Source organism: Leopardus geoffroyi, chromosome B1 (genome assembly GCF_018350155.1).
Source record: "Leopardus geoffroyi isolate Oge1 chromosome B1, O.geoffroyi_Oge1_pat1.0, whole genome shotgun sequence".
NCBI lineage: Eukaryota > Metazoa > Chordata > Mammalia > Carnivora > Felidae > Leopardus > Leopardus geoffroyi.
The window spans coordinates 147,747,945-147,775,110 of NC_059327.1; the positions used below are offsets into that span (position 1 = coordinate 147,747,945).

Sequence of the window (27,166 nt, forward strand, 5' to 3'; positions counted from 1 at the left end):
AATCCATTCTGATCTTTGAAGGTTATAGAATTGTTAAACTTTTAATCTACTGCTAGGTCATCCCTATTTCCTTGTAAAACACACACGCAACCTGTTTTCTTATTCTGTTTCAGCACAGGTCACAGAAAGAATCAAAATAGGCTAAAGGATGCTTGGCCCAAACAATGAAACCAAACATGAGTTCATTCCCAAAAGAAAGAAGACGTTAGTACATTTTTGTTAACAAAACCTAGATTTTTAGCACTATTTTGTTCTAAAAAGCCTACAGTACATTTTCTTACATTATTCCATTTGCTCATTTAAAAACAAGCTATACTTTTATACCTGCTTTATGTTGAATGGGACTCTGAAACAAGATAAGCCAGGTTTCTTGCCCAGGACTGTAGAAGAGTCAACCAGAAGTAGAACTGATACCAAAATCTTGTTCAGCATTCTTTCTTTTCCTATCCAGCATTTGATTTTTGTGGTAACAGAATTCAAGGTGGGATAATACTCTCCAATGTTAAATGATGTGAATTTCAACGTTTATTTATTTTTGGGACAGAGAGAGACAGAGCATGAACGGGGGAGGGGCAGAGAGGGAGGGAGACCAGAACCGGAAACAGGCTCCAGGCTCTGAGCCATCAGCCCAGAGCCTGACGCGGGGCTCGAACTCACAGACCGCGAGATCGTGACCTGGCTGAAGTCGGACACTTAACCGACTGCGCCACCCAGGCGCCCCAAATGATGTGAATTTCAACCGCCCCCACCCCCACACCCCGAAATGTCTGACTGGTCTGAGTGTTCGGAAGAAAGCAGTCTGTGAAATCACAGGCATTATTTAGATGGTGTCTGGGAAACTCCTCTTCCTGAGCAAGATTCTTTGATGCAATTTTATGAGCTTCCTGTCATAAGAGAGTGAAGGTCTTTGTACAACAGACTTTTCCACATAAAAACAAGGAGTAAGAGTGAGGGAGAAAGATATCCAAGATATCCTCCTTTTTTGTGAGATGAATGACATAATAAAGACCACCAGTGAACTAAACCAGGATTCCAATCTGAACTTCTAGGGACTACTTTCAAGTTCTAGATACACATCGATTCTGCTCAACTAAATTCCTTTTATCTTTTCAGTTTTCCTCTGAGACAAGCTATTAAAGCATGCCTCTCAAAGTCCCAGAGACTACTATCAAAAGGACAATAAAAAGTATACACCTTTCCAACTTATTTTAGTAGGTAGCTGCTTCAAGAAAAGGACTTCAAAATAAATATGTAAACAAGCATTTCCAAAAATACATGTTAACAGAATATAGGAGAGTCCATACATAAGACTAAAAGTAAATTTCTTTAAGCTCACAGAGGAGAGAATGATCAATTTCAGTTGGCTTCTGTGAGAGCCACTGTTCACCATTTGGATCAAGATACATACAATACAAGTATTTTGGCAACCAAGTGCAGAATGATCCATGCATATAGAATTCTTAATATCCTTAATCAGGATTCTGAAAAGGTCAAATCGAAAATCATAAACACACTGCACTTTGTCTGTCTTCACTATTTGCTCAGCACCATGGCTTATGCAGCAAAGAAACTCTTTGCCCTAGGAATCTGGCTAAGTTAGAATTAGCCAATTGTCACTGGGACAGTCTGTGTCCCACACTTGGTTTCAGGGAGTTTTCACAGGTTGGTCGTTTTATGTTCCTTGGATTTTCACTTCTTGATCCTTCTTCCTGTGTATCAAATTCTAGCTGATCCTCTGGAACAGGGGAAATGAACATCATTAGTAATAGACATTTAAAAATGTGCCTGTGAGTGTTCCATCTTAAGCTGGCTTTTTTTTTCCCCCTGTATGTTTAATGACAGGTCTACGGAAAGATCAGGCTACAGGATACAAGCAGGAAAAAAAGGTGACATCCACATGTCAGTGTTAGTATACCTCCTGCATTAAGAAATTTCAATTGCACCTGTAAGGTTGTCCTTCTTTATCCTCCAGTACCTCGCCCCAGGAACTACCCCATGACTCCTCTGCTTCACATCAGGAATATATACAAAGGCTACACAGTAAACTATGAGTAAGAAATAACCACCAAGGCTCAAAAGATCTGTCTGCCTTCATGCACCACCACATCACAAGTTAAGAGAAAGGAATGCTAAGAAAACTGGCCTAGAACTCTGGCTCCACCACATTCTGGAACAAACTGTCCCCAAACCACCTCACCGCATAATCTTAAGAAGTCACCTCACTCTCTTGACCACAGGCCTCTCATTTGTGGAGGTGGATTTGAAACCATTTATCTCATAAGGTTACCGTGCAGATTAAATAAGACAATGTAGGAAAAACTGTTAGCACAATAGCAGGTAAAGCTGAAATAGATGGTTACTAAGGAGACTATCAGCTTTATGACCTGAAGAAAGCAAAATTTCACCCCTGGAAAAAAGTCTGCTACCTCACAAGGTTTGTGATGACTGAATACATATATACTATAATAACAGATACTGAAATACAGTTTATTAAAATCCTTAGTAAAATGTATGGCACTTGGATGGTGCTTAATAAATATTAGCCAAATCTGAATCTACACCCTCAACATAGCTTCTTAGGATTAGTGTAGAACTGGTTAGCTTGCTCTCAGCAAGAAAACATGTAAGAGTATTCTCTATAATAATGAAATTTTAATGTTTTATTCATTCTACTCAAGCAACATCTTGAGGAAACTGAGTAACTAGAAAACAGACATAGAATAAAACTGAATAAGCTTCTTGCCTGCATGGTCATGTCAGGCTTCTTTAAGGATCCTGGGTAATTTTAGCACATGAACACCTCTTAATAAAATCAAATATTTATGCTTTAAATGTCTATATCAATAAAAGGGCAAAAATGGCTTTTGGAAGGATGACAAGGTGAATGAGGAAAACTTTGGGAGAAATAGCTCTTAGGGAAATTACCTGCCACCATCCCAGCCTTGAGCCTTAAAACAAATAGAAAGTTTTCTTCATGTTTTGTTATTATACTCTTCATTTTCCTAAGTATTTTTGCCAAGCCTCATGCTTTAGGTTTTCACTGTAACTAGACAAGTTCAAGTTATGACACACTCCAATCTGTGGACACTTTTTCACACATTCACCTATGATACCACGTTGGAAGTTAAAGGGCTGAGCTACTATTAAGTGGGACATATTTAGTCACTATTTTCACACACAAAAAAATTTCTATTCCATACCCACTCATCACTACATTTCAGATGTGTATACACATTACTACAGGCTATGTTTCCAAATGTGTGTTTCTTGGAACCCACAGCTAGCGAATTATACAGATCTGGTGATTATCCAAATTCATTGTTTCCCCTCTTGAGTCCTGCAAGTGTTTCACAGAAACTGCTAAAATACTAGGCTAGGAGAGTAAAAGGAAGCTAAAATGATGGATGCTTCAAATTTCTATGGTTTTCTCAAAAGATCATAGTACCATAAATGATAAAACATCAGCTGTGCTGGTAAAGTATCCTTGCAAATGCAAAGCCTGAATCATTCTATACCAGAAGGCCTAGTACTTCCTGTTTAACCATTAGTCTATGATTTAAACCTACTTTATAATCCAAAGAGGGAATGATACATAATAAAAATAAAATTGCATAGAATATGATGCAGGTCATGGAAGATAAATTAGGATTATCTTTTATTTCCTAATTTTCTTTTAATGGGCTTTCTAATTACAAAACGCATATCGATTATAATATGGGACCACAGGAGACACAATCGAGCAGTTCCTTTTAATGGTTGTAACATCTTGGTGCATAGCATTTATTAAGATAATAGAAAAATAATATAGAAAGGAATGATAATGAAATTCTACTCTAGTGACGACCATTTTAGATCATTTGGAGGCCTCCTCATGCTGTGAATAAAACAAAGGTGTAGAAATGGAAGCCAGGGGTACCTGGCTCAGTTGACTAAGCATCTGACTCTTGGTTTCAGCTCAGGTCATGATCTCACAGTTTTGTGAGTTCAAGTCCTGCATCAGGGTCTGCACTGACAGTGTAGACCCTGCTTGGGATTCACTCTCTCCCTCTCTCTCTGTCCCTCCCCCGCTTGCCCTGTCTCTGTCTCTCTCAAAATAAATAAATAATTCTAAAAAAAAAAAAAAAGGAAATGGAAGCCATGGATACTTTCAATCACTTGGTCTTAGAGTTTCACTCAGGGAAAAAGCCATCTTTTACTTAGAGATACTATAGACCATGATGTCTCAGTACTTGAGAAAGTATCCCTCTTAATCATTCATCCATTATTAAGCATGTTCTCCCTGGAACAGTCAACAATGAATCAATAAAATATATCCCTTCTGTTAACAATAAAGTATAGAATCTACTCCCTTGAGGCAGTTTTTCTTTCTTCTCTAATTTGTTTATCATTTTTAGCAAGGCCTCTTTCCCCTCCAGGTATAAAACCACACCTGGTTAGAAAATTTATTTTGACCCTTTCTAAAATATTAATATGCCCTTGAGTGCACACTCATTGCAACCTTGACACATCAGGCAAATGAACACAGGTACTTAAGTGGAAATGTATTTCTAAAGTGTAGGTCAAATGAAAATCTGGCCTCATTCAGTCAAAAAGTAATTAACACTATTTTCTACATTTAAACAACACATTTTAAAACAACACATTTTATAAAAAGCAATGTGAGTATATTTGTGTGTATGTGTGTGCACAGCGTATATGTGGGGTGTGTGTGTGTGTGTGGTGTGATGTACAGGTGTGTGTGATGTGTGTATGTGTATGGTATATAGATGTGTGTGTGGTATGGCGGTGTGCAGTGTGGTGTGTGTGTGCACTGTTGTGTAGAGGTGTATATGTAAGTGCAAGTGTGTGGTGTATAGATGCATGTGGTATGATGTATAGGTGTGTGTGTGTGTGTGTGTGTGTGTGTGTGTGGTGTGTGTGTGTGTGTGGTATAGTGTACAGGTGTATGTGGTATGGTGTGTATGTGTGTAGTATGTAGGTGTGTGTGGTATGGTGTATAGGTGTGTGCATTGTGGTATATAGGGTTGTGTGTGTGTGTGGTGTAGTGTATAGGTGTATGTGGAGTGTGTGTGTGTGTGTGTGTAGTCTAGTTCACTGAAGTAGCACAATTCTTAAAAAGCAATGAAAAAGACCCTCTATAAATTTTTGTTGATAGTAGAAAGGAAAGGAATAAAAGGGCAAGAGAAGGAGGGAGAGGAGAGGGGGGAAAAGAAAGAAGAAAGATCATATCTTATTCCTTATTTACAAAATTCTGTCATTTGTTTTTGAGTGAATCAGACCAACTTAAAAGAAATAAACATTTCCCCTCAGGGAAGGGGAAAGGACTTTCTAGCTTTCTTCCACATTATATATAGTGTATAACACTTTTGTAGACTTGAGATTCAATGGAATAATATTAAATGATCTAACTACTACGTACTGAACTCCTTAACACTTTTTTCTTTAAATATGGCTCCAATGTTTCATATTTATCTACAACAGCACATTAATTGTTAACTTGTGGTTGGGGGGGGGGGGGAGGCTTCTAGTAAGAACCTAGTTAGTATATTCCATTAGGAAAATTTCAGGGAAAATTAAATGTTTGAACCCCTTTAAAAGAATACAACTAAAAGATTAAACTGGCTGGGGCATCTTTTGTGGAAAAAGGAGAAATAAGAATAAGAACAAATTTTTACTCAGTGTCTATTAGGTGGCAAACGTTATATACACTATTTCATTCAACCCATATGGTAACTTCTAAGAGTAGGTACAATTATTAACCCAGCTCACAGGTTAAGAAAAACAAAGAAATTAGGTAATTAGCCTAGTCCATGGTCACACTGTTGGTTAGACCTAAATCATGGTCACTTTCCTTTACTCCAAAGCACATATTGTTCACACTTTATCACGCTAATAGTTTCCCCAATTGGGATGTTGGTGATGAAATGTAATATTGTGGACTGTCCTTTAATTGGACATTTTTTAGTTTGCACTGTTGGCTTCTGAACTGAGTCATCTTTCTTATACATCTCTGCTATGTAAACATCAAGGCACAGTGGGGATATAACCTCTATTACCTCTCCATCAATTAATAGTGACTCTATTTCTAAGAAAGAGAAATTTTAGCACAAAAACCATGTATTGACCCTGACTGCTTTGTCAATCCACACGGCTAATTTTCCTTTTAGTGCTTGCAACTGGGCTTCCTTAGTTCTTCAGTATGACTTTGGTCCCTGAGCAATAGATGGGATGAAAGGAAGGGAAAGAAAGATGCATGAAGAAAAGAAAACTCAGGAAGTGATGAAGATTTATGGAAGCAAGTGAGAACAGGACAGACGAAGGAAGGAAAAGAGGAGGAAGAGTTGTCTTCACAAAGCACAAAAAACTCACAGTCTTCTTGTAGCTGTGAATCAAGTTTTCATAGTGATTAAGTGACCCCTATTTCCTTTCCTGTACAATCACTTCTCAGTTTGCAGGCCTATGTCTCCATCTGTGTAGTTGCTGGTTCACTGTTACACACGTCCCAGTGTTGAAAAACAAGTAATCCGCCAGTTTAAATATTATTGACTCATTGACTAAATTCTTTTACTAGGAGTGCATGTTGCGATGAAAGGCCAGGCTTTTGTTGTTTTTAGAATACTTACTCTAGCTGTACATGCAACTGTATTATTCTATAACTATCATTTTTCAACTTGCTATCATGAAGTACTAAATTGATGGTGGTATATAGTTTTCTTTCAAAAAGTATTAAGATCTTGAGGAGAGAAACACACAATCACTAATCTTAAGGGTTTATCATGAAAGTGGAGATATCCACTTGCCTTTTTTCCCAACCACAGACATTTTATTTCCATAGTTTAAGGAAATCACTCCCATTCATGTTCATATCCTTCATGAGTACCTTTCACCTGGACAACTCTAAAAATATGGGGTGCGACCAACAGTCTTGTCATAAAATTAGCCAACTGCCCAATACTGTTTGCTCAGAAGGGGGCATGATGAAGACTGGTTTGTTTTTCCATCATTCGTACTTACTAACCTTAAATTTTAATAATAATAACCGCAGTAACAGTGTCAGTTAGCAATTAGTCATTACATACCAGAAACCGTCCTAAGTACTTTGTCTGTACTAGAAAATACCTCAGTTTTTCCACACAATATAACAATTCTATAAGGTAGGTGCAGTTATTAACCCCTTTGTACCAATGAGGAAGGTAAGGCGAGGCACCCGGGGAAAAGGAACTTGCCTGAAGTCGCACATAGAGTATTAGCCAAGCGGGGCTTAAATACTAGATTTTCTGACTTCAAAGCCCTGCTACACTTCACTACTGGTCCCACTTGGAGGTAGTAGAGATTGCCAGAGTCCTTCCAAGACAACTCCTCACTCTGTAAGACAGACTTCCAATACAAGCTGGGGAAAACAGGTCAAAGGAAAAGCCATCTATCTCCACTTCAGTGACTACTTACTATGCAGGTTTCAAGCTTCACAACGACATTTTCTAGAAAACAATGGTCCTTCTAGGAAGAAAAGTTACACATAAAATCTTCATGTATTTTTGACAATTAAAACGTTCAAATATGTCTTCCTTGGCTCTATATTATGATCTCTGCCAGCATCCAATTAAAACAACGAGCCCCAGTTTCCATTAGCCTCAGGTAAGTAGACCTTCTATGTGACAGGTGTGCTGACAAAGCCCTCATCTGGCTTTATGAATACCTCAAACCTCAAAAAAGTGAGGAGTATTTTTTTCTCTTTAAAAAATTTACTGTATGACTACTTAGACTCGCCTATGAAGTCAGATTACACACTTTTTTCATAAAGAAATAGTGACATATAAATACATAAAGGTAGAAATAAATGAAACGGAAAGTTCAAAATCCCACAATTAAGTTTGTCTGTGAGCCAATAGTTTGAATGTGCATAGTCTGGACTTCCCCTGAAAGTACACAATGGATGGTTACTCTCCTCTTATTTAGGAAAAGTTCTATATGATTGTGTAATGGTAACATCTGTGTTTCAAGCATATTTAATTGATCCTAAAAATAGTATCTATCATGTATTGAGTGCCTACTCTTCTCTAAGCAGTTTTTTTTTTTTTTTTTTTTTCAACGTTTATTTATTTTTGGGACAGAGTGAGACAGAGCATGAACGGGGGAGGGGCAGAGAGAGAGGGAGACACAGAATCGGAAACAGGCTCCAGGCTCTGAGCCATGAGCCCAGAGCCCGACGCGGGGCTCGAACTCACGGACCGCGAGATCGTGACCTGGCTGAAGTCGGACGCTTAACCGACTGCGCCACCCAGGCGCCCCTCTCTAAGCAGTTTTTAAGTTATGAAATATTTGTCATCAGTACACATTTTAATAATAAAAAGCTTTTGTGATTATATGTCATTCATGTTGCCTACATTTTCACTTCATACCTGTCTCCACTTTGCTTTTTTATTTAATATGAAATTTATTGTCAAACTGGTTTCCATACAACACCCAGTGCTCATCTCAAAAGGTACCCTCCTCAATACCCATCACCCACCCTCCCCTCCTTCCCACTCCCCATCAACCCTCAGTTTGTTCTCAGTTTTTAAGTTTTAAGAGTCTCTTATGCTTTGGCTCCCTCCTCTTTTTTTTTTCTTCCCCTACCCCATGGTCTTCTGTTAAGTTTCTCAGGATCCACATAAGAGTGAAAACATATGGTATCTGTCTTTCTCTATATGACTTATTTCACTTAGCATAACCCTCTCCAGTTCCAACCACATTGCTACAAAAGGCCATATTTCATTCTTTCTCATTGCCACATAGTATTCCATTGTGTATATAAACCATAATTTCTTTATCCATTCATCAGTTGATGGACATTTAGGCTCTTTCCATAGTTTGGCTATTGTTGAAAGTGCTGCTATAAACATTGGGTTCAAGTGCCCTTATGAATCAGCACTCCTGCTTTTAAGCATGCGCTTTATGTCAATGTGTGTTGATTGTCCTTAAATAAGACAAAAGAATCTGTGAGTGCAAAGCCCAACAATGACCTATCTTTTTATCAGTGTTACTGACCAACCCAACTTTAGGGAGATACTGTTCTCTTGTCACTCGTCACTCAAGATGCATACAGGTCTTCTAAGGCTTCTCCACCCAAGTGGCAGAGAAGATTGCAAATACAGCACCAAAATATCTGAGGGCAATCTAACACAGCTTGCCATCAGCATTCAAATTCTTTGTTCTGTTTTTAAACTCATAATCATTTTGTCTGCATTCTAGTCTACGATACACCCACGTCTGTCTTACTGTAAACATGAAGAGGTTTTCCTGCAGAATCTATACGTAAAGGTGCATATTGCATGAATGTGCCCTACATCTCTGCTCAGGTGTACACGGTCCCCCATACGCTATTGTACTCCTGGTGCTACAAGACCTTCATGGAATGTGTATCAGTTTTTATTTTAAGGGACAATAACTTGTAGCTAATTGCATGACCTGGGATAACTAACACTATTACCATTTAATTATCTGACACAAACTTCTACAGATATAAAACAACTTTCCCCAAAGTGAATCCTTTCTTCCAAATGCCTTCCATATCATGAAATGATGAATTACCCTAAAAAAAATCCAAAGACCAAGTTGAGCACCTTTTGGGAAAAAGTCCTGGTGCTGACCCAGGTTTGGCTAGAGGGATACTAGAGTGCTAGGGTGTATAGAATCATATTCCTTACCCAGAACTTACTTTTTACTTTTATATCTTTCCTAATTCTAGAATATAAATCTTCCCTGAGAGCATAACATTCCTTCTTTTCTTTCTCTTATCTCTTCTTTTCCTTTCTTACTTACATGGTCTAGCACAGATGAACTATAAGGCTCCTCTTTACCGCTAAGAGACTACAATCTGAACTTCTTTTTCAATTTCATGCTTCAAATTCTATAAAGTCAATAGTATCTTGTTTCTTCTATAAGCTCAAAATAATCTATTTAGAGTTTACTTCAGGAAGAGATTCCTAGAGCAATAAGAAAACAGAAAAATACGGGACAGAAGTTCAGAGGACTGGGTTTGTCTGGCCCTTATATGTTAATATTTGTATCTGGTTTCCTCAACTATCAGATAAGATGAAGAATAATGTACACTAAATTTCCTTGCAAATACTGCAGTTTGAGCTAATTTCAAAGTTGAGTTCATTTCAGAGCTCCTGGTTTCTCTTCCTGATTGAATCTTGTGGCTAAGATACCTTAGGTAATAAAACTTCAAATCTGGCAGGATGGTTTCTCAGAGAAAATAAAATAAAACCTTTTACTGATGATCATGATACCATGCTGAAAGCTTGCATGCATGGAGCCTACACCTTCCTCCAAACACAGGGTAAGCACCAACATGAAGCATGGTGTCCTCACCTGGGTCAGGAGGCACACAGGCACAGGAAAAGTGAGTATTGTAGCCCACTTTGAAGTTGGAGTTGATGGGGTAGTAGTCAGCTAGCTTGATCATCTTCTTGAAAGCATCGTAGATAAAGATGAAGCTAATCAGAGAAGAGAAGCCCTCTTCTGTGAAGCGAGTGAAGTACTGAACCAAGAAGCTGGCATCTGTGGCTACCAAAATGAGACACAAGAAGGCTGACCACAAGCCAATCCAAAGGCGAAACTCCAGATAGTCAAAATTATGATCCCTGGAAAGAAGAAAGAAAGGTATTTTAGACTCCTCCATGGAATACAAAGAGTAATATAAAACTACCCAATGACGGCAGAATGATTGTAAAAAATACAGGATCACTTTTAGCCACTAAATATAAATCTCATTCTTGATTTTATCCAGAAAATACCAAGTCTAAGGAATTGGTCTCGTGATATTATTAAAGAAATAACCCTGAAAGTTTAAGAATGGCACATCAAAAGCAGTCATACCATTTGCAGGTAAATAACTCAATTTTATCATTCAAACTCCGCCTTCATGGAGTTTAGAAAATAAACAATTTGAAAGCGTCACATTGGTACCCAGTATGCACTCAATAAATGTTTGTGAGCTTCGCTGGTTAATGAAGACACTAAGATAAATATATTCTCTGTTCCCACATCATCGCAATCTACTGAGGGAGACAAACTGATAAACATAATCACACCAGAAAATACTAAGTGATATCTAAAGGTTCCCACAGAGTGTCACAGAGGAATAACTAATTCTGGCTGGGGGCTGTAGGAAAAACTCCAGGTATTTAAGGATAAATAGGATAATTACACTGTACTCAGATCAAGAAAGGCTCTCTTGCTGTGTCATAGCCAGATGCAACCACAGACATGGTATCCTTCTTGTGAAGCTTGTCCATAGACATGGTATCCTTCTGCTTAAGTGGTGTGTGAAGCATCTTGTGACCACCTTGTTTTTGGTCTGTTCCTGTCCCACAGTAGTCTTAGATTAGGCTGCCTCCATCAAAGGAGGCCATTGTTTTTCAAAGCCCTTTCCATTCCTTTTAAGTAAATTAGCTCACATTTAGGAAAATATGGGCCAAGTGTTGACATTTTACCATTTCATATTGATTCTTTTAAAATTATGTGAAGATTATAGTATTTTTCTTATCATTTAAATTTTTTTTAATGTTTACTTATTTGCTTTTGAGAGAGAGACAGAGAGCACAGTAGGGGAGGGACAGAGAGAGAGAGGGAGACACAGAATCTGAAGCAGGCTCCAGGCACTGAGCCGTCAGCCCAGAGCCTGATGTAGGACTTGAACTCACAAACTATGAGTTCATAACCCGGGCCAAAGCCAGATGCTCAGCCCACTGAACCACCCGGCAGCCCCTTTTTCTCATCATTTATGATGAAAAAGCAAACAGTAGTCATCATATTTCTTCTATGAGAAAAAGAAATAAATCAAGGATCATGCATACTTGATGCTCTACAGCTTTGATTTTAAACAAGTATCTTTTATAGTGATGTATTTTAATATATTCCTGAAGGTATGGTATCAACACCTTCACCACGACCAATCCAGTTTGGGCCACCAGGAAGTCTTTGCTTGATTTTACGTCCTTACTGATATCCATGTTTGCCCTGCTCAAAGCCATTTTCCACACTATAGCCAAAATGATCTTTTTAGATGTAAATCAGATCCTCCCTACCCCCTTTCAAAACCTTTTGATGGCTTCACACTGTTCATAGAATAAAATTCAAATTCTCTAACAATCGTTGGCATATTAAATGTTTCCAATGAGAACTTGCTAGATGAATTAAGGCATGCCTATGGCTTTGGACTTGAGACAGTTACTGCCATGACCTAAGTATTCTCACAGACAGCCAGGAGATCCTGAGTGAAAATTTTATGGAATATTAGAATTAAAAGTTCCTTAGATACTGTGATGGTTAATTTTATGCATCAACTTGGCTGGATCATGTGGTACCCAGATATTTGGCCAAATGTTATTCTTGGTATCTCTATAAGGATGGGTTTGATGAAATTAACATTTAAATTGGTAGGCTTTGGGTAAAGCAGACTGCTTTCCATAACGTGGGTGAAATTCATCTAATCAAATCCTTCAACTGAACACAGCAAAATACCTGCCAACCCCAGGCAAGAAAAAATTCTCCAGAAGATTGCCTTTGGACTTGATATGGAACATGGCCTTTTCTGTTTCTACAGCAGACAGCCTTTGAATGTGAACTGGAACATCAGCTCTCCTGGGTCTCCAGCCTGTTGGCCCAACCTACAGATTTCGGACTTGCTAGTCTCTATAATCATGTGAGTCAATTCCTTATAATAAATCTCTTTATTATATTGGTCTCGTTTCTCTGGAGAATCTTAATATAGATACCAGTTAGTCAAATATGTCTCATTTTATAGATAAGAACTCCAAGGCCAATGGAAGTTAAGTCATTTATCCAATGCCAAGGTTTTAACGGCAGAGCTGGACCAGAAACCAAACCTCTGCATTCTTGGACTGGTCCTTTAAAAATTTCACCATCATTCCCCTGAGTTGTATTTAGGGTGGACCTTAAAATCACTGTCCTTTTTTTCCTTCTTTTCACCAAATCACCTAAATTGGAATATATTACCAAAGCAGGAGATTATTAACACTTGGGCAGAAAGTTATCTCCTACGGATTTCCTGGAATCTTTCTCTTTTTTTCAATTTTTTTTCATGTTTATTTTTGAGAGAAACAGAGTGCAAGCAAGGGAGGGCAGAAAGAGAGGGAGACACAGAATCCGAAGTAGGCTCCAGGCTCTGAGCTGTCAGCACAGAGCCTGACGTGGGGTTGAACCCGCAAACCATGAGATCATAACCTGAGCTGAAGTCAGTGGCTCAACCGACTGAGCTACCCAGGCGCCCCAATCCTGGAATCTTCCTGAGGACATCTTTTGCATTCCTTTATAGTTCTCTTTAGATCTACAATCCCACTGCTTAATCCTATGCTTGTCTCTGTGAGATAAGTAGACTATAGAAAAGCTAAATTCTAGGAACCTGAGATAATTTACATTATCACACAATGAATCAAGTCTTGGAGTCAGGGCTAAGAAACAGTTTTATTACTTCTGAGCCAACAAACTTTTTTCTTAAAATAAAAAGTTTTAAACAATTACTTAGTTTTGTTTCCCTAACAAGATGACAGGGCAGTCTTGATTTGTCCTAAGAATGCTAATGGTTGTTTAGAGAATTGATGTTTATAGGACAAGATGAGAAACAAATCCAATAACCAGCTAATGGTTAGGAACACTCAGTTTGAGTGCAAAGGGAAAAAATGCCTATATAAACTTAAATCTTAGGATCTAAACAATACACCAAAATAGCTGCTCTAAAATACTTAAATATTCCCAGAGTAGCTCTATAAGAGTAACCCAAATAAAATCACTAAAACCGATGGCACTTCATTATAAAAGTGATATGTTTACAGCAGCAAGAAGAAAGAGGAATAAGAGATGAGAAACTTTTTAAAACAAGTTGATCAACAGTAATGACTACAATAAAGTGGCAATATTACATCCAATAAGACTATCAGTCCCTTTAGTGCCAAGTTTAAATAGCAATTAAGTTATAAAAAGTAACAGTAAATGATAGTAGAGACAAAAGAAACTATGGTGAATTCAAATGAGAAAATGGGTTCATATCCTTATGATATCACAGTGTTCCTACATATTTTGACTTACAGTTTCTGAGTAGCATAAAACCAAGGTACAGACAAACAGAAGAACTCATCAGAGGCATGCTACAGAAATTAATGTTCAAGTCACTGACAAATGTAAACTCCCTAAACTACATGAATAAATCCAACAACATAATAGAAGAAAACAATCATTTGAAGGCCTCTAAATAAATTATTCAAAGAATAGAAGGAAAAAAATTATTGAATGACTAAATGTAATTATACAGGCTAAAATCCAACTTTAATTAGAGGTTTCTACATGGCTTAGACACAGTGTTAAAACTTCCAGGGGCACCTGGGTGGCTCAGTCGGTTAAGCATCCAACTTTGGATCAGGACATGATTTCACGGATTGTGTGGGTTCAAGCCCCACATGAGGCTCTGTGCTGACAGCTGAGAGCAGAGCCTGGAGCCTGCTTCATACTGTGTCTCCCTCTCTCTTTGCCCTTCCCCACTCACGTTATCTTTCTCCCTCTCTCTCTCAAAAAGTAAACATTAAGAAAAAAAACCTTTCAGATTCTTTGCGTGAGAAAAAGAAAAGGTATCTAATTCTCTGTTACTGGTTTACAATGTGTAAAAACAGTGCAAAGAAGACTGTAGAATTAGGGGGAAAAAACTACAATTGTCATTTGGAAAGTTGTAAGCTGTCATTCTGTTACTAATTTTAAAAGGTGATAGAACATCTTTCCTTAATGATTCTCCAGTTTATAGGGCAAACATTAAAACCTGTATTCCACGTCAGAGGGAAATCTGTGGATTATGTGGAGTCACGCTTGAGTCCACTGAAGCTACAAAACAAAGATTTACCTACTTTTCAAAAAAAAAAAACAGTAAAATATTTTGGGGGGAAATCTGGGCACGACAGACTAAAGCAGTTTCTTTACTAAAGGACTTCTCAGATCCCTTAGTAAGCTGAAATGTAAAATGAATTACTAAGAGGAAGCAAATATACAGCATTTGCCAGATTTATGGGGATCACAGAAGCTTTTTTTCTATGAAACATCTAAATGGGACTAATCATTGAGGAAATACACTTTAAGAAATAGTGATCTACACAAATACTCTATATCTAAACAAAATATTATCACTGTTGTTACAAAACAGAAGCAAATGACACAGCATTATGAACAAAAGGACATGGTTTGCCTTAAAGCACCACATGCTACTCAGTGATGAATTTAAAGCACAGTTTCTCAAATGTTTCTTGTTGCTTTACAACTGTTTTCAAATCACTTGGAACTATGTTTACATTACCAATTATGATGAAACAGAAGGGAAAGTGAGAAAGGAACTTGCTTAGTGAAAGGAAATAATCTCTATCCTACAATTATCTAAAGTAAACTGGGATGCAAACATTTTCTGTATATTAAGGCTCTGATCACATTGCATCCAATAAATCTTTCTGCAAAGGTTGCACATGTTTGTTCCTGTTTATAGTACATGCTTGTTCCATCTTTCCACAAAAGCTTTCTTGTCTCACACAATGTTTTCTTAAACATATAAAAATGGTTTGACTTTCTATAAACTGACACGAACAGAAATTCTTTCCAATGTCCTTCTGAGAATTATGATGGAGGAGGGATTTGTAGTGATGAGCTACAGAAAACTCACATTATTGCTTTAAATTCTCATAAGATCTTGCTGATGTTCTCAGCCCAGTTTTCAAAACACTCGTTTTAAATTCTCACCGCCTTCTCTATCTTGTGATAGCTTTTGATGGTAACATACAGTTTCAAAGGCTATTCTATCAGCCCTTGAGTCCATGAGGTATCATGTAGGTAACAAAACTTCCAACAACAAAATCTTAAAAATTTATAACAATATAAGAATATGGAAATTCCAACAAGGAGTGCCAGCAAGTCAATATGAAATTCTGCAATCTGCCTAAGGATTGAGGTCTGCTGGGAAAGGCAATTCTCTCTGAGAGGTATCGAGTTCACTAGAAAGAGGCCAGAATACCCAATTTGATTTTGAATTTATTTGTGTGCTAATGTGGCCACTTGGATAATTCGCTTAACTTGATTTTCTCCTTCTTAAAATGATCCATCAAGTTCTAAAAGAAAATACGATATCACAATTGTTATGTCCATTAGGAGTGTATAGTAATTCCATAAGAGGCATGGTATCCAGAGTCAGAAAGCAGAATTCAAATCCCAGTCCTACCAACAACTGGTAATGGGGCCTATGGCAATGCACTTACCCTCTCCCTGCCTGTCTTCTCATCTATAAAACAGGGTATGGGGGTGGGGGTGGGGGTGCCTGGGTGGCTCATTTGGTTAAGCATCAGACTCTTGATTTCAGCTCAGGTCATGATCTCACAGTCCTGAGATCAAGGCCCACATCGGGCTCCGCACTGAGTGTGGGGCTTCCTTGGGATTCTCTCTTCCCACCCCCTTTCAAAAATAAATAAACATTTAAAAATAAAAATAAAAATAATAAAACAGGGTATGGTCCCTACCTCATTGCACTCCTACAGGAATGAAATGAGGAAGTACATGTAACGCACTTTGGATAATATTTGGTATGTGATCAACACTCAACAAATGCTATTACTAAGCTGGCTCTTGAAATGAATCTTTGGTTAAGAACACTGGAATCAGGGTCAGGAGCAGTGGATCACTGGAACAACTAGTCTCTCATTAATGAGCCATGGGACCTTGAACAAGACATTTCATTTCTTGTCGGCCAGGATCATGACAGGAAATAGACGGCATTCTCAAATGGGTTTGTGAGGAAAACTTAATAAATGGGCTATTTACAGATGTGTGAGTAACAGAGAATGGCAAAGTACTCAGGAACTGGAAACATCAGGGAGCCATTTTTACCTCCTGGCTTCAAAAGGCCAAGGAAGGAAGAGAGTCACCAGAGCCTAGTGAGAGTAGAGCCAGGCCAGTGGAGCCACTGTACAGAGGCTCTACTCAGGGGACAAGCCACTGCCAGACTGCAGTGTTAAAGCAGGGACTGTGAGGTACAGGGAGGTGGACCCACACCCTGACCTCTCTCCCTCCCTTCCTGTCCTACTCGTGCACTAGTCTAACCCAACAATAAGCCAGAGGGCAAAGGAGACTTAGTGTTTGGGTCAGCCCCTGTGGCACAAAGCAGGACTAGAAGGATAGAGAATAATGATGAGGGCAAGTAGATAGTACAACATATGGGCCCTCAGCTGAATCAAATGTAAAATGAGTGTTGGACTACCCAATCTCCAAGGGCCTTTCAACCTCCAAATCTCAAAATTCCCATATTCTGACCTACCTAATTACTATTCTGTGCTACATCTAGACTGTGTTCTAGAATTAATCCTACTTTATAATTAGACATGTATACACATACTTGCTGAAATTGAATAGAAGCCTCTCAAAGACAAGGACAGGTCCTGTGCTGCTCAAAATCGTGAGTGGTTGACCGGCAAACAGGCAAAAGATGGCCCCAGAGACAGCTGTGCCCAGGAAGCTCTCCAACACGCCCTGATAGAAAGAGAAGAGAGCTGTTAGGAGAAACACACCTTTCTTCCTCCCAGGTGTGATGCCACTGGGGAAATTAAGCACATGAATATGCTACTACAAAGGCCATACCAAACACAGAAAATAGACACAAAGAATTGAGATTCTTACCAGTATGAATATCACCATCTATTTCACATACGATTTAGTCATTCCTCCCTACTGGAAGGGCTGACTTGTTCCAAAAAACTACAGTAACTATAATGACTGGTGGTTGACTACAGAAGGCAAAAGGTGACTCTGATCCATTCTAAAAATATTAATTGAAGCTTCTGTATGGAAAATCACATTATGTAATCCCACCAAGTGGGTAGAAATGATTTAGTACTTTGGGTGATGCTTTTCTCTCTGTGGTTAACTTCAGTGTTTGCTTCAGCCTGATTTCACCCTGCGCATAGCAGGTACTTACAAGTAGTTACATTTTAAACACAAAGGCTATTTTTTCTAAAGGAAAGATTTGAGAGGGGAGCAAAGAAGACACAAAAAGTTATTTTCCCTTCATCCTGCAATCTCTAACATACCAATTCCGAAATTTAAAAAAAAATCTTTATATATATATAATATAATACACATATTATATTACATATATTGTATATAATATAAACTGATAGAAGAACTTTAATTTATTTTAGAGGAAATACATGTGTAGGAACATGAATAACTAAATCTTTGTGGCCACACTTTCCTGTACTTATAACTCTGGAAACCCAACCCATTGTCTTCCTTTAGGCTAACAAGAACAAAGAAACATGAACCATCAAGTATCACTGACTTAAAAGATTACCCTAACTTTCTTAATCATGTCATTTGGGGCCAAGGCCTCAGATGATGGCAAACTAGCCCATTTCCTCTATTTTTCATAGTTCAAATTTTAGTTAGAAAAGCACATGTTTATTTGCAAGAGGATCTAAACTTGAAATAGTATTATATCAAGGGGTGACCTTTTTAAATATAAAAAGGTGACAAGAGACCCTTTAATCATAGGGTCTATGATCATACTAAAACATACTAAATCATACTAAAACAAAATGGTGCCAGGAAGATCTCTCCCTTCAACTGAGTAACAAATTACCTGTTCATAGAAGCATGATTTATGTTTTTACATAAAGCAAGCCATCTCTTAATCTAAACCACCCTCTGTTTGGAGCAGAGTAGATTTCTGGATAATCTGTGATACCCCTCAGTGATTCCCTGCACCCCACCAATAAAAAGTTAACTTATCTGCCTGTGAGCCTAAGGCACCTCTTTCTACTGCCCCAAAAGTTCTCCAGCAACTTTCATTCACCCATCATATAACAAAATGATCACACAGAATTTTTTCTTTAATCAAGTTACGGGCATTGAATGAATAAATCACAGGAATATAAGGCACAGCATAGGAAATATAGTCAATGACATTGTAATAGCATTGTATGGTGACAGATGGTAGGTAACTCGTGGTGAGCACAGCGTAACACAGAGAAGTTGAATCACTATGTTCTTTCGACAGCCGAAAGTAACGTAAAATAGTATGTAAACTACACTCAAGTAAAAAAATGTTTTTTTTAAGTAATAAAAGTTTGAATGACAGAAGTAAAAAAAAAATCAACTTACAGAACTTAAATACATCAAGTGCTATACCCACTCAAAAGCCTTCCTAAGAGACCCCTATTATAATGATTATCCAAAATATTTTTTACACTGCGTCAGAGCCACCAATGTTATGCTTAAAATGGCACTGGCAATAGCACATCCTCCTCTCTGAAGGGTACCATTCAATTCAGAAAACAGTTAAAAATCCTTTAAAACAGCATCATGCATTAATGGGGCTGGGGTGGGGACAGGGCAAAAAAACAAGGGTTGACAAATAAGACTAGCTTCTCACACTGAGAGTATCTATATTCTGACACAACTCAGAACAACTTCTAAGAAATCTAGGTTGAAATCCGGGCAGGGCGGGGAGGGGGGGAGGACAGGGAACCCTATTTCCATGGCCGTGAGCTCTACTGCATGACTGAAGAATGTCATCTCAATATTTTGTAACCACTCCACACATCATCAGAGTATCCACCTCCTTTTTCAGACAGAATGAAGAATAACACACAAGGCTGGCAGAACCAGGCTGCATTTATGCAGAAAAGACAGTCCCTTGTACCCAACAAATAGTTTTGATCTCTTACATGTGAAGGTATTGAGATTCAGGAGAGTTAAGTGATATGAACAAGTCTACCATGTTCAATGTGGCACGACAAGTCTTTGGAGTGTGGGTACCTGCCCAACCAGGACTTCACCCACAGCAAGGATACAAAGTATGCTGGCTTCAGCTGGGGTTTTCTCGGAAGTGCAGTTTTCCACCTCCTGTGCATTGACATTGGGTTTTTTTTAAATGTCTTTATCATTTGTCTTTCTTTTTCATGACTGACTTTAGTGTGTGTAACATGAAAGGGTAGGAACGGAATGCTCCCCATGTGGCAAGACAAGCCACCCTTTGCATGAATGTGACAGGCAGAGTTATACTGTGTCATTCTTTACCAAGCACAGAGAAGGACATATTTCTCATTACTACTGCAGTATCAAAATACAGCACCACCTGGGCGTGAGACAAAACAGGAAGGAAGAAAGAAGAAATGCAAGATTGGGAATTCTCTACTTGATTTGCCATCACTATCAATCTCTCTGAGGGCAAAGCACAGAGTCTCCGGGGGCCTTCCTATTTTTCTTCCTCTCATCAAGCTCTGCCCTATCCCTCCATGTGCTCTGTAGGTGTGCAGGAAACACTAAAGGAATTGAAGAAGAAATACCCAAATCATACCCTAGGTTCCACTTATCAAAGGTCAACAGCCGCTGTTGCTCATTCAGTAAAGATAACAAGGAATTTCTCCCAGAAGATGGCTTTGATTTATGGAAACCATGTGACTGTTAAAAGGCAGATTATTTTTATTTCAGTACTTGATCCTTTGGTAAGTGCTACAGTTTCCATTCTGTTGCTGACAATTTTGAAACAGAGACAGGTGATTTATTATACACACTACACTGGAAACTTGCTTAAACTTAGAGATCCTTGCAGCGTTTCTGAGAAAAGAACTATTTTCACCACGTTTTGATTTGTTAGTCTTGACAATACAGAAATGTAAAAAAATAATCTCATGCAATGAATAACTTCAGTTTAACTAACAAGAATTTAAAGCTATTTATAAGGTGAACTATCAGAAACCCTTTTCTGATTTGTTATATTCAGGATTCAGTAATATAAAGAAAGAAAAGAACGTGTGGGTGTGTATATTTTTAATAGATATAACTCATAAAGACACTTCTACCCCCAGTTTCTCCCTGCCTCTATTATTTCTCATTCAGTCCATGAGGACACATGTGGCTGAGCTCTGAGGTGTGGAAGAACCAGGTGACACAATGTTACAGCTCCGTTTTGGTTAGGCTTTTACTTCACTCCATTTCTGAGCACATACCACCCACTGTGGAACAACAGAATGAGCAAAGAACCAGCAGTCAGGAAATCTAGAGTCTAGACTTTGTTCTGTCATCAGAGAACTGATGATCTTGAGAATGTCACTTAAACTTTGTCAAATTTAGTTTCCTCGGGAAGGACAGATTCCATACGTTTTCACTCCTATGTGGATCCTGAGAAACTTAACAGAAGACCATGGGGGAGGGGAAGAAAAAAAAATGGTTAGAGAGGGAGGGAGCCAAAACATAAGAGACTCCTAAAAACTGAGAACAAACTGAGGGTTTATGGGGGGTGGGAGGGAGGGGTAGGTGGGTGATGGGTATTGAGGGCACCTGTTGGGATGAGCACTGGGTGTTGTATGGAAACCAATTTTACAATAGATTTCATAATAAAAAAAATTTAGTTTCCTCATGTAGAAGAGAAACATCAAGAAGGTAGAGGATAACAATGGACTCTGGAATCAAAAAAATCTCAAAGTGACATCTAGACTGTGCCATTTACCTAATCAATGACTTTAAGCAAGTTACTTAATCTCTCTATGTCTTATACAGTTAGGATGCATATTAGACAACACATGAAAAATGTTTAGTATAGTCTCTGATATATGATAACTTTTTTATAAACAGTAACATATACACAATGTATTTGTTTAGATATAAGATGGGAAGCTGAACTAGCTGATTTCCAACATCTTTTCCAGGTGGCTCAGTGCAAACAGCATGTCTTGGAGTGAAGTATATCGGAGTTAAATCTCAGGTCCACCAGTCACCAAATCCTCTACATGCTAACTCTCTCTTCTGTAAAATCAATTGCTATTTCACAGAATAATTGGACTAAGAAAGACAATATATAAAGAGCTAATAATGGAGATACAATAAAATGTTTGTTTTCTTTCCTTCACTACTTCTCATCTCCTTCTTCCCAGCCTGGCTCTATTATTTCTCTTTTCTTCAAAAGAGGGAAAAGATGGGGAGAGAAAGCCGAAAGGAGTGACATAAAAGAAAAGATGAAGATTAGTCCTCAGAGGAAAAGGGGCAAAAAAACCTCTTTAGATCTCCAATATTTCTCAGAGCAAATCCTAAATCAACAGAAGCCTTAGGGGGCCACGCTACAGCCATTACTTCTTTTCATTCCTTGTGTTACTAAACGCATGGAATCAACTATAATACAACAGAATAGTTTGTTTTACTTTACAGCAGTGAAGTCAAAACCCACATCCAAAACAACATATGAACACTTTTCTGCTTACATCAGGGTATGATGTTAAACCAAAGATGGTCCCTGTTTGGCAAAACAGCCAAGAAAATCAGCACAAGTCCCCTAACAGAAAGATCAAGCATAAAAGAAGTCAGACCATAAGAACAAGAGTCTTTAAAAAAAAAAATCAACCATCATTGGTAACACCAGCGTTTGAGATCTTCGAACTACCTGTGACAAGGGTCACCAGGGCCATCATGCCTGCCGTTGCTAAGGTGAAATAAGCACATTCAAAAGATAACAAAACATTAAAAATTAAAAATGTACCCTGTCAATTTTGACTTCACTGCAACTGAGTATCTTCATGTAACACTAAAGAATGACCTGCTTGTTTTCTGTCCTTTTTATTAAGGAATTCATTATTTAGAATAATAATCACAACTGTTGGGGAGGGGGGTTGGATGGCAATAACAGGAGAAAAGTGACACAACTGCCCAAGAAAACAAAAAATTTTCTATGGCTTTGAGAATTTTCAACCAAGTAAAACTTGGAAAGTAAAATATTTTGGTGGTAGTAAATGATAAAGTATTCGCTGACGTTGTTATATTTCAAGCTTTTTAAGAAAACTGAAATGTTTCTAACCATAAGAAGAGAAATTTCAGCCTGTGTTGGTTATAATTTATACAAACTGTGTGGAATGTTGAATAATAAAATTAAATTTCTCTAGCTGTGTCTCCAAATCTGAAATTTAGCCAAGGAAAATGATACAGCCTAATGCCACTTAAACACATCCATTGGAAATAGGCAGTCAAGACCCGAATTATCTGCAAGAGTTTTGATGTCAGGTCCCCAGTTAAAAGCCAAGCCACATGATTAAAAATAAGTGAAGAAATGATGAAAGTCTCTAAATCAAATTTAGGTCACATGACAATTATCTGAGAAGCTTTTTTTTTTTTTTTTTAAGAAAAAATACTGATTCCTTATCTCTACCTTGAACAATTAAATCAATATATCTGAAGATCAAGCCTGGGGAATTGGTATTTTTTCAAAGTTCCCCAGTTGATTTTCATGCAGCTCAAATTTGAGGTGCACCAGTTCAAAACAAAACTCCCTTCCTCTCAAAATAAGAACCACCTGCTGACATTTGTTAGGGTTACACAGACCATCCATCTACACTGGGGAAGAAGACTGGATATCCAACCCTCATTTTTTATTTCACCTGTGTAACTGCAGCCTATAAATCAGTGATTTCTGTCCTGACAGATCACAGCTGCCAAATCCTTATTGCCATCTACTCTGCCTAAAAGCGCTCTGTCGTCACGAACAGGATTTCTGTTTACACTGCCCAGCAGGACTGAAGAAAGAGAAAAAGCTGAAAGATGAATTAGCTCTCTGCTTAAAGAAAAGTATGATCCAAAACCTTGACCAAAGAGCCACAACTGCAAGTCTGATAGAATGGATGGGCAAGACGGGGAGGCTTTACGATATTTTTTGTTTGAAGAGTTGTGAATAGGTACCTAGATCATCTGAAGTACCCAAACATCAAATGCCAGTATAACCTTACACAAAATTAATGCCAGATGGATAAAAAATTTAAATGAAAACATAAAAGAACTAAGATATGTGGGTAAATATTTTTCTAATCTTGGAGTGGGGAAACCTCTTTAAGTATATAATGAAAATAAGAAACCATAAAAGATTGAAGATTTTGAAAACATAAAAATTACAATCTATATAGCAAAAGAAATCATAAATAAGGTGAAAAGACACAGGATAGATCTAGGAAAAATATATTTGGGATATTTCTGACAAGAAAAGGGTAGATATCCTTATTACACAAAGAGAGTTCTTATGAGTCAACGAGAAAAAAAACAAATACCTAAAAGGAAAATATGCCAAGGACACAAATACAAAGTGTAGACAGCCAATAAAAATGTGGAAGGATATTCGCCCTCACTAAAAATCAAAGAAATCTGAATTGAGTAAGAATGAGCTATCATTTTTCCACCCACTGAATGGCAAAAATGAAAATATGGTACACAATCCTGTTTTTGCAAGAGTGCATGCATGTGGACAGTCTTGTCCATTATTGGTAGAAGTAAAAGCTGGGATGACCTTTGTGGAGTGTAATTTAAAACAAATATAAAAAAATATCCTGCAAACATTTGCTAGGAATTTTACTCCAAGGACATAATTACAAAGAATGAAAATGTAGTTAGGCACCACAGTTTGTTTATAATTGAGAAAAATCGGGAAAACTGAAAGTGTACTAATAGGAGATTTATTAAGTAAATTATAGGACATGTATCATCATGTGTATAAAAGATGTAGTCATTAAAAATAATGCTCAAGGTCCACATTGAAGTGGAAAAACTTCCACTTAATACTAGCCATGTTATGAAACAGCAGGTATATGATCTCACTTATATAAAATCTTATACATCAATCTATCTGTTTCCACATGCACTGCAAGATGTAGGAAAGATGTTTATGAAAATGCTCATAATGGCTATTTCTGAGTCATGAGTTTAAGGGCAAAATTACCTTTTATGTAGTTGTCCTGTATTGTTTGAGTTTTCTACAGTGCATAATTATATCTTATTAAAAATAAAGCCATTTCAAAATTATTTCAAGACAAACACAAAATAGTTTTAGAAGGTAGCAACATTTGGGACTGCCAGCCTGCCCAAATCACTATCATTTTCTAATCACCAAGAAAACAGAGTTGACAAAGGTCTTTCCATTGAAAAAAACCCAACCAAATATGTTCGGGTAAGTGAAAAATTCGGTTACATTTGACTTAACCTTAATCAAACAGGTTTGATTCAGAACTTGTACATGAAGTGAAGCAAATGATCTAGTTAAGTTGCTTCCTGGGAGAAGGAACAGCCAGCACACTGGAGGCAAGTAAACAATGCAAGCCCCTTACTTTGTCACCAAATGCACATTTAGTTTTGCCAACCACAACAACCCAACTGCCTCATGCCAACAGACTATCTCTACCTAATTTTTTTTTTAATTTTTTTTTTAACGTTTATTTATTTTTGAGACAGAGAGAGACAGAGCATGAACGGGGGAGGGTCAGAGAGAGGGAGACACAGAATCTGAAACAGGCTCCAGGCTCTGAGCTGTCAGCACAGAGACCGACGCGGGGCTCGAACTCACGGACCGCGAGATCGTGACCTGAGCCGAAGTCGGCCGCCCAACCGACTGAGCCACCCAGGCGCCCCTCTACCTAATTTTTTAAACCTGTGATATGTTTCTGGAAGACTATGTCAGGCAGATGAGCATATCACCTTGCATTTCCACTTAGAGAAAGAAATGCATTTTGGTGCCAAAGCACAACATTTAGATAAGTTGAAATTACTATACAGTCCTTACTACAATGAAGCAATTATCAATTTTCTTTACTCTTGCTGCTATAAACTGCACATGAGAACCTTCATAAAGAAGTGTCTATCTTATGGAGGAATATCATATGTGAATAAGAAACGATATATTTCCAACCTCAGCAGATTGATTAAATATTCTCAGCACAGCAGTATGTTTAAATAAAGCTTCAAATTTGGAGATGCCAGCTATAAATGTTCCTTATTATGAGACAAATTTCCTTAAAATGTGCTCCGTTAGGCTCCATAAATACCACAAAATTCACAGAATTCTAAAACTCTTACTGTATCCTTTTGCTAAAAGGTTTGTGAAAATAAGATTATATTTACTCTGGGGAAAAAAATTTAAATGACTTTCTTCACTCTAGACTATGCTCAGTCATTCACAATTAACAATGTCAATTTGAGTTCAAAGATTTTTCTGTGTCCATAAAGCTAAGAACAACTTTTAAGTGACATAGAGACTTGTCACAGAACATCAGAAAGTGTTCCCTGTACAGGTAACTTGCCCATAGACTAAGCTATCCATAAGTATTTGTTAAATCAATGTTTAACAATTTAATCAGAAGTATCTAAATGAACAGAACAGTGTACCTGCCTGGCAACCAAGAATATAACTACAATGCAATGAGCTGGCACACATGGTCACAGAGTTGGTTCCGGAAAGAACATGCTTCTAGGATGGTGAGGCTGAAAACCTTTTGTTTGTTTCATAGCATGGCAAGGGGACAAGAGCATTATTACAGTGGAACATACTGAGAAGGATAATAAGAGTGTTGACAATTCCTGGACCTCAGAAAGCATATGTTCTAGTCCTTTGTTGCTGAACAAGATGAACAGAAAAGAGGCACAAGCCCAGGGCTAGATCCAAGATAAATCTGAGGTCAACTCTTAGCAAAGCGGGTTCAGTCACTTGAGAAATCCAAGCTAAATTTTAATTGCCACATTTAAGGAATCCATGAATACCTCCTCTGAAAGCCTTAGAGTGCTCTCAGAGCAGCCTGATGGTCCAAACATGTGGCCCAGCTTGGAGGATTCATGCAGTCATGGATGTTGCCATAATAAACTGATTGTACTTGGATCCATCATAGCTTCGACTGTTTTATTTTGAACACAGGTCCATGGGAAATGATCCATATATATGGCTCCTAAGATCTGCTTCTAATGATGTGGGGGATAGATGTATACACACAGGTGTGTATGTGGGATTAAATATACATATATTTTATTATGATTAATATTAATTATAATTTATATATATTTTTTTCAGCTCTGAAATAAATACTTAACTGTAAATTTTTGTCTTCAAGCAGGCAAGACCTCCTGCACAGAAGCTGGCAGAAGAGTTGCTTAAACAACAACAGTTCAGTGACTCATCTGTGTTTTCACAACACGTTTGTACCAGCACCCATGTCTATTTGTAGCCTGACAATAAAGACCCTATATGAACCATCTCTGAGCTGTCTGCCTTAAAAGCAAGGACATTATTCTCAGTTGACTCACTTGAGCTACTTGTGTTTTTGAGAATAACCCGTTGCCACATTTATGA

General features: G+C 37.9%; 1 protein-coding gene and 1 long non-coding RNA gene across 9 annotated transcripts in view; one reads left to right on the forward strand and one right to left on the reverse strand.

Annotated features, from left to right (window-relative positions):
- SLC4A4 (solute carrier family 4 member 4) overlaps positions 1 to 27,166 on the reverse strand; it is a 345,028-nt gene that overhangs the window by 69,352 nt on the left and 248,510 nt on the right. For all 8 annotated transcript variants that reach the window (XM_045473804.1, XM_045473800.1, XM_045473803.1 and 5 more), the window contains 2 exons: positions 17,420 to 17,553; positions 10,357 to 10,628 (listed from right to left, as the gene is read on the reverse strand). In XM_045473804.1, coding sequence (XP_045329760.1) covers positions 10,357 to 10,628; positions 17,420 to 17,553 — 406 coding nt within the window. The remainder of the gene's footprint in view (positions 1 to 10,356; positions 10,629 to 17,419; positions 17,554 to 27,166) is intronic.
- Positions 1,744 to 27,071, forward strand: LOC123595890. Its single transcript, XR_006711422.1, has 3 exons — positions 1,744 to 2,434; positions 12,593 to 12,691; positions 26,931 to 27,071. It is a non-coding gene; the product is annotated as an uncharacterized LOC123595890 (long non-coding RNA).